This window comes from Anarrhichthys ocellatus, unplaced genomic scaffold, assembly GCF_004355925.1.
Source record: "Anarrhichthys ocellatus isolate YVR2014 unplaced genomic scaffold, GSC_Weel_1.0 scaffold12, whole genome shotgun sequence".
Classification (NCBI taxonomy): Eukaryota; Metazoa; Chordata; class Actinopteri; order Perciformes; family Anarhichadidae; genus Anarrhichthys; species Anarrhichthys ocellatus.
In genome coordinates this window covers 6236059-6244801 of record NW_022280042.1, presented here as the reverse complement: position 1 = coordinate 6244801, position 8743 = coordinate 6236059, and the positions used below count along the sequence as shown (strand labels likewise).

At 44.7% G+C, this 8743-nt stretch overlaps 1 protein-coding gene across 1 annotated transcript in view; it reads right to left on the bottom strand.

The window, feature by feature from the left end:
* Positions 1-5581: 5581 nt before the first annotated feature.
* The window catches only part of tubgcp3 (tubulin gamma complex component 3), a 10158-nt gene continuing 6996 nt past the window's right edge, over positions 5582-8743 (bottom strand). Inside the window, 7 exon segments of the mRNA XM_031852357.1 lie at positions 5582-7232; positions 7327-7421; positions 7532-7648; positions 7738-7878; positions 7981-8112; positions 8501-8595; positions 8598-8701. Of these exon segments, the coding sequence (XP_031708217.1) occupies positions 7166-7232; positions 7327-7421; positions 7532-7648; positions 7738-7878; positions 7981-8112; positions 8501-8595; positions 8598-8701 (751 nt within the window). The 3' untranslated portion in view covers positions 5582-7165.

Below are 8743 nucleotides of genomic sequence, written 5' to 3'. Positions count from 1 at the left end.
TGTGTGTGTGTGTGTGTGTGTGTGTGTGTGTGTGTGTGTGTGTGTGTCACATGCAGGGTCAAGATGTTCAAAACGGAAAATCAATATTTTATTACGAATGACGCAAGTAAAAAATGCTTTTTCTCCAGAATAAAAGCTTTTTTGTCCTCCTTTTGAGCAGATAGTTTATTCAGACAATAAACCTTTATTTAGAAAAGAACTGCTTTTTAGCATGACGAGTCTGACAGTTTTGTCAGTTGATCATAGCGTGATGCGCGTCTGGCCTTCCAGCAATTTCACCCGTGGGTGCTGCCGCCACTCAGCCATTTCAGCACTCGCAGTAGGTAATTGTCCAGGTGTGTGCCTGCAGCTCTTAAGGCAATTTCTCTAAATCATAGGGGGGAAAAAAAGAAATAAACTTTGTTAACCTGCTCTGGTTGACAATTTTCCAACCTCTCAGTTAAGCTGTGTGACACACCACTTACCAGATGGGCGGCGCTGAATTAGCCGGTACATTTATCACATTTTGTCTTCGATATTACCAAGTCCACAGCAGTCCTGGTGGAGCTACATGTAGCATTTAACCTCCATAAATCACAGCCTCGTTAATTATAAGACATTAGCGTCATTACTGGTAACAGATGAGGCCTCTGGGGAGAAATCCACTGGCCCGTCCTTGTACATTTCCTGCATACAGATATCACCTGACTGCACAAAATGTACCGCGACAGCGTACAGCTGAACTTCACCCTAAAACACAGCGGCCTTAACTCGGGATTGACACAAATGTTTGTATTCATGTCTTCACAGCTCTTGTGCCTTGAGTTTGTGAAGCTATATTGATAAACTAAACACTGATGTGAACACTGGTTTGACAATCTGTCATGTCGTTATTGTATCTTTTTATGCTTTGTGTTACATCTGTGTTGTGTCTAGGGGATTTCTGGTAGTTGTGTCTTGTCCATGAAGTGTTAATGCTGATGTTTAAGCAGGTACAATAATGTTATAATGTGCAGTTGGTGCTTTTGTTGCTTGTCACAATGTCTAGCAAGTTTCCCAACATTCTGCATGTTAAAATGACTTCATGTTGCATTGCATGTACAGACTTTTTATTATTATTTTTCCTAATATTTATAGACTACATTGGACTAGATACTAGAGGAACGATGACGGCTCTCTGTCTTGTTTTGACGGCCTAAAATAATAAAGAGCTGCAGTACTTTCATCAAACATTAACAACACACCCACGTCCCTCTCTCTCTCTCTCTCTCTCTCTCTCTCTCTCTCTCTCTCTGTTTTTGCTGTCTGTCAATAGAGGAGACGGTGGCATTTCCAGCCCGCAGACAGCTTCTCCCATCAGGCCTCATGACTGACGGCGGAACTCTTGTGCATGCGTATGAGCTCATAAACTATTCTTTGCCCGTCCTTTAATGTGTCCATCAATCCGTTCGACCGTCTAAGCTGAATAAATATCTTTGAAGCGGCCACGGCCTGTGATTCTAAAATGTCACAGCCAATAACGGAAATCACACCCGGCTTAATGTCGATCAGCTCTTCATCAGCTGCAAGGTATCCCAACGACCACTTTGCTAGATTAGCATGAACATAGATATGAATATCCAACGACTAGCCGGTGTTTTGGTGACCTCTGATCGACACTTCCTGATGCACTTTACTCTGGAATATTTAAACAGCCAAGCTGCAGCATACCCGTATGAGCGCATGCACGCGGTTGATAAACCAGGGCAGGAAACGGGCACCTCTGGGGGCAGTGGCAGTGAAAATGTCACACAGTGCTCCCGCTAATTGCAAGTAGTAACACACCAGAGGAGGGAGAGCAACAAACGTGCTGCTGTTCCATAATTAGCATGTATGGAGTCTCTATACTTTTTCCATGTTAAAGAAGTACATTGTTAAACTTTATTTGCCTTTAAAAGCTACACATCCACCAACCATGTCACCACATCATCATTTTAGACATTTGTGGGAAATTGTCATAATTAGAATTCTTGAATAATGGCCAACAATGTGTTCTGCATGGTCTCAGTGACCTTTGACCACCAAATTCTAATCAGTGCATGCTTGAGTCCAGCTGGATGTTTGTGCCAAATTTGAAGAAATTCCCTCCAGGCGTTCTCTGAGAGACATTTGCACCTTCGTGCATGGTCACCACAGAAACCGCAAACCGAAAAACACGTTTGACCAGAGTGATGGCAGCTCAGCTGGATCCGTCGACGTGTTGTCCGTCCTCCGTGTTGAACGCTCCCCACTGTCTGCACGGTCGGCCGCCCTGCAGAGACGGCCCGATCGCTGCTCACATAAATCAGAACCTGAGGGAGGCAAATTAAAACTCGAAAGTGTTGTGTGAAAGAGGATGCTGTGGTGAGAATTAATGTCCAGGTTTTTTTCCGCCCCAAATCCACTGGCCTTTCTGGTGTAAAGTTAACTCGTCATTTTTTTATTTTTGTGAATACAGCAGGATCCAGACAAAGTTCCACTGCTTCATCCAGAGCGACAAAGACGTGGCTGAGACAACTGAGCGTCTCAAAGAAGCAGAGAATGCCGGCGGATGGCACGGCTGTGAGACTCGCTTTAAAATTCAAAATAGGGAACTACAGAGCAAAGCTGTCAGCATGTGGCTGTGCGATGCAGAGGCGAGGAGCCTGAAAGGGAAGAAGTAACCTTGCTGCAACATCAAGAAATCCAGCCGAGCTGAAGCGAGCTCACCTGCCCGAGTTTTTAAAGGTAAAAAGCAGCTGAGACGAGATGTGCTGCAGCAGGAATTCACTCAGACCTGACCCCCTTTGTGAGTTGTCAGCCTTTTCATATTGTGTTCTCTGATATAATTCATATCTAATCATTTCAGACTGGTATTTACTGAGAGGACTTTACTAACTCCTGGCTTCTTCAAGGCCATGGAGTGTCACATATATTGCATTCATTTCAAGCCTTCATGAAACATCAACGTTTGAGGGCCCTGCCATCTTCAGGATAACGTCAGACACAACTAGCATCCATTTCAAATCACTTCTCTGTATCAGTTCATTATACATCTTTACTTTTCTGCCTTTTCTTTATCCTTTCGATCGATGAGCCACCACACAGACGACAAAATACGTGTTTGACTGTTCAAAACAGAAGAGAGGGAACCAGCGCCCGAAAAGTGTGGGATTTAGTTATTTGTACATCAACGACATGTTATTGATATTTTTGAAGATCAAACCTGGGAAACAACTTCAAAAGGTGAAAGTTTGGGTTTGGACGAGGGGACAGTTATCCACCACTGAGAGTACGTCTCACACCTTGGTCAGTATCTGGGCAAAAACTTTAAGTCGTAGCAACAATCTTCTGGCCTCATTAGCCTCATTAAAATCCCATAAATGCAAATGTCCAATTAATGCCGCACATCTATCCTCAAGACTCTTGTTAAAGCCGACTGTGAACAAAGGAGGTGGAGGTCCCGCACACAATGCCGGATTTTCCAAGGAGCAGAAAGCTTGGGCACGGTTAGTGCTTATTACAGCGCTTTTCCTGCATTAGCTTGTGCTTTCTGCACCGTGTTAAAGTAAAGCAAACTGTGGGGACAGCGACAGAGACAAGAGGGATGAAAAGAAATAACAAGATTTCTCTCAAATACACCTGCTGCCAGAAATGCCAGTAAATGTCAGCTGTCGGTTCCTGGCTCGACAACACAGGCGCGTTTTCTTCTTCTTCTTTGTCTCACCTTAAAACAGTGTTAGGAGGTCGCACAGAAGAACTTTGATGATCCTTTCAGGAGATTTGTGAACATTTCTAATGTAAAAACATCATAAAAATATCAAACTAGAACAAGAATTAAAGATGTTAATTAAAAGTATGGAACATATGCCCTGGATGGTAGCTGGTGTGGCCTCGAGCCCCGGGGCTGGTGGAAGTGCAGATGTGGATGTGAGCGGCAGCTGGATCTGTTTCTCTGGTATTAGTGAGGGTTCACTGCACCAGGGCACAAAGGTAGAGGTGAGAGTGCATCTTGAGTATCATCAGTATCGTGATATATAAAAGATTTTTAGACTATAAGGCTGAAGTAGAGAGTCACTGATCACTTTTTTTAGTAAAATAATGACAGAGAACATGTCCAAGGCTGTCAAACGTTCAAAGACCACCGACACGTTGCAGAATGAACCGATACCAGGTCAGTTTGTCGGAGAGGTGTTGCTCGGTATAAAGGTCGGCAGAGCGAAGCTATTTCTGTTGAGAGAAAATGACACGAGGGGCGTTGGGAATACTGGGTAAAAAAATGTCTTAAGTGATCAGAAACCATCTTGATGTGAGAGACAAACAGCTCTTTACCTGCAGACGCATCACATATAGAAACAGTGTAGAGAGGAAGAAAGGAAGGGAAGATCCCAGTAGTCTGTCTGTTCCAGCCGAGCAGTCAGGACTCTCAGCCTCGAACGTACTCCAGCTTTCCAAATTGACAATTTTCTCAAAGTGTTATCCACAAAGACGAGAGGGTTGTTATATATATCGGCCTGAAGAGATGGCTCTCTGGACAAATAAACAGCTGTTTACGTGCACAGAAATGAAGGCAGACAGAACACATTTCTCCCGGGAGAAGAGGCCGCGGTCATACTGCGTGTGTGTGATGGGACTTTCACACCTCCCTCTCCCTCCTGCGTCTGCATCGTGTGAACGTCCTCCTCAAAACATCCCAACAACGGATGAACAACAGCAACAGTTCTCATCCATTTACAGAGGCTCAACAGAACAGCTTAATGTCAGCACAAAAAGACACTGAAACGGTCTGATTCTGGAGGCTGAACAGCTTTTTTGATTTGCAGGGGCTTTCACACCAAAGAATGCAAAGCCGGGGTGAATAAATGTGTGTGTGAGAGGATGGAGGCGAGAAAAGAGAAGCTGTTACTCCCTCTGGTGGCTCACCTCTCTAACAGTTCAGTCCGAAGCACCAGAGTACACAATCCACTCGAACTCTCTCTTACGTCACAACTGATCCAGCTGCAGTTTCTGAAGAATGCTGTGAGTGAAAGCTCCCAACACGCCAGTAAGTGAACCTTTGAGTAAAGATTTTGCTAGCTGTGCTTTTACTAAAAGTTAAGACTGAATTTCATGCAAAGGACAACTCACACAACAAAGCAGGGGGACTGTTGTAGAAATAAGCTGTTGAGTTGCATTATGGGAAATGTAGGATCCAGTGTTTCTATGGGAATGGAGGTCTGGATATCTCGACCACCTCTGCTTCAATTTAGACCGTTCTTGATTTAATCAGTCTCTCACAAGTACCCCAATTTTAACAGATGTAATACTAAATTTGTACTGCTTAAATAATTACTTTGAACTATAAATGGAAGTGTTTAAAGCTTTGGCAGACAATGTTACAGCTCAGATGAGGAGAATAAGACTAATAGTGCAGATTATATTCTATAATGTAACTCGCAATACTGCAAATCAAAAGTGGTGCGCTGTGGAAATGAATCTGGAAAGGTTACCTTTGACATCCATCTCTGATGTCTTGCCTGTAGGTGGCAGTAAGTTCAAGTAAATCCCTTCGCAACCCAGAGGCAGAGCTGCTCGGCATCGAGGTAAAACAAGTCACACACACACGTGAATTAAAAAACATTTTATTAAAGGGGAACGGGATGGTTCGTTTCCCTTGATTCTATACATTATGTGCTGTACAATGTAGAGGACAGATGGTGCAGGAGTGCTGACCCAGGTTCAGTTTGTGTGTGTGAACTCATCAGCAGAGAGCAGCTAATATGACCATATGCAGCAGCGGCTTGTTTCATTGACAATAAAAGTAACAAACCCGGTGGATGGTTTAGAGTCAGTGACTCCAGGGCTGATGTCAAAGGACATCTGCTGCTCGGTGAAAATCGTGTTTTTAGCTCCAAACACTGAAATGTAGTTTGTTTAATATTTCCCCGTGAAACATTTCTACACAAAGGACGTTCAGTTTAAAGTTCTGGTCCAGATGCTTCTTCTAATCGATTATACTCCATTAACCATATCCGTAAAAAAGTGAATAAGCTGATATTGAACCACAGATAACGTCAGCATCTTCATCTCAAACCTCACATATGAACACTAACACTCTTCTTTAGTCAGATATACTGGTTTTCAGAAAATAAACTGCCCAAGTTGACATTTATAACCATTAACTTCTTTAAATATGGACTTTCATTTCAGGATATTTACATATTTTAACGTAACGTGAACATTTATATAGTTTATGTAATGAGAAGAGGTTGTTGTGGTTGTTGTGAGGATTGTGTCTTTGACATGATCCGTCTCTCATACAGACAGAAGTACACTGAGCAGTGGAAACCTACAGTAGTCAGTTCTCAGTCCTCAGAGGGGCTTCTTCTGTCTGTATGAGCCACATGTCTTCATGTCAGTGGAAGCAGAATTGTCAGCGTGTGATTGGACAGCTGACCTGACACGCTAAAGATAAAACCCTGGATTTTAAGCAGGAGAGTGGAGATCTAGGGTTAGACCGATATACTGGTGAGCCAATACTGACCAGAGGACGAATCCACAGCAGAAACACAGTGTCTCGAGGAAGAATTGTACTAAAAGTGCTCAAATTTAATCGTTTTAATGACGGCTACGAATACAAAATTGAAAAAATATCAATATCAGACCCATATCGGTTGAACCCTAGTGAGAAGACGCAAAGCCATGGGTGACGTGTATAGATGCATATTATATATACACATACTTACATTTTTGCATAAACTCTATGTACATACGTTATGTGTGTTGGGACTAGATTTGGCAACCACGCTGAGACAAAGTCTTTTTGTTTGTCTCTCTTTAATAAGGCATGCCATGGAAGGTGGCCCTGTGAGACTCGGGGAGCTCAGTCTGCTTCTGTTTACCTCCTCACACTCAAGTTTCCCAGCAGCCCTTCTTTTTTTTTTTTACGCCGTTGGCTCTGCATGTCAAGCTCCGAAAGTTTCGATTTTCTGGACGTTATTCCTTCGCGATCCGACGCAGGGATCCGTCTGCTGTGATGTCATCACTTGGCGACCACCAGAGCGTCCAGAAAGGTGCCGGGTCGCTCCTCCAAGGCATGACATCATCTCGACATGAGGCGCTTCAAGTCCGCTGGCCGGCCCCGTCTCTGTGATGTCATCCCCAAATGCTCCGACGACAGGAAGCCCCGCTTGTTGATGCCATCGTCACGTCAGATGTTTGACGGCCGTCGCCCTCGGTTGGTGCCGAGTGAGGCTCGCAGCCTCGGCTCTCTGGCCCTGAAGATGAAGGACAATGATCATTTTAAGGAAATGAAGGGGTTGTAAAACAAAAAAAGACTTCAACATGACCTCCGACATCTTTGTATTTAACCTGTAGTGCTCGTTGAAGTCCAGTCTGAAGCTGAGGAAACGCAGACTCTCATCCGTACTGGTCATCAGCAACACCAGGAACTGCTGGACAATGCTCTGAAGGAGGGAGAGGTGGGTGGGGACAAAGTCGAACAGATGTGAAAAGGAGAAACAGCTGATTGCCTTTAAGGTGGACAGCTACTCCTGGAGGAGGCTCAGGCTGCTACCTGGTAGAAGTGGGTGAGGATGCGGAACTGGGAGCGCATCTTTGGTATGGTTTCCTGGAACTCCTGAATCCTCTTCTTCTCCTCCGCTTCCTGTTCGGCCGTCACTCCCCACTGACCCTGAAGACAGGATTAGTATCACTTTAAATACTATTACGTTCCCATCGCTCTTTCCCTCTCTGCTCATCTGCAGCATAGACACCTCCTACCTCCTCCTCCCGCTGTTGCTTCCTCTCTTCGAACTGCAGCCGGAGGGCAAGCTCCTCCAGCGCCAAGCGGTAGAGGGAGTCCTGGGCGCTCTGAAACTCGATGATCTGGTCAAATATGGCCCTCAGCTGGTTCAAAAGAGACTGGATGAACAGACAGAAACAGAGTTCAAGGAAGAGTGTGAGCAAAAGGGGAGGCAAATAAAAGCAGAAAATCCATGACGTTATCTTGTGTGTGTGTGTTACCCTGCTGTTGTTGTCCAGCAGGCATCTTGAGATGACGCTGTCGAGGAAGATGTCGTGGGCGGCGATGATGTGGTCGAGGTCCTGAGCCTGCTGCACTCTGTTCCACAGCTCGTCCCAGGAGCACTCCAGCACCTACACGGGAACGATGGAGCCCTTTTAATACAAATCAGATATGATGGCGGCGCCTCCCTGTCCACAGACAATATGGTTCTTATAGTTTCTATAATTATTTTATCAGATGTGTTACACAACAGTGGAAGCTGCGGTTGGCATCAGTTATTCCATCTCAAACAGCCTCTTCAGTCTGACTTTCAGAAGGTTTGGATTTGAACCGGCAGCCTTCTCAAATCGAGTTAACCTCACCGACCTCCAGGCTACTGTTGCTCCTGTAAATCACTTTCATGCAGCGTTGCATTTAACAGACGCAGCAGATCGCCTCCTGATGTAATTACTGCTTCTTTTTTTTTTTTAACTCGGGTTTTGCAACCTGCGAGCGGAACGCCGCCGCTAATGGTCTGACCTCAAAGGTGATGTAGTACTGCATTTGGTGGATGAAGTGGACCATCTCGGAGGCCAGGATGTGACACTGATGCAGCACGCCGGACAACTCTGGAGGGTAAAAAGCACAGAGAAAAGACAAGCTTGCCCTTTAAACACATCTTTAAGAATATACTACAGGTTGTGTGACTGGTTTTTCTCACTGCAAACCCTCTTCTTGTGTGTGTGTGTTTATGTACCAGGCATGGTTTTGAGCAGCTTGGCA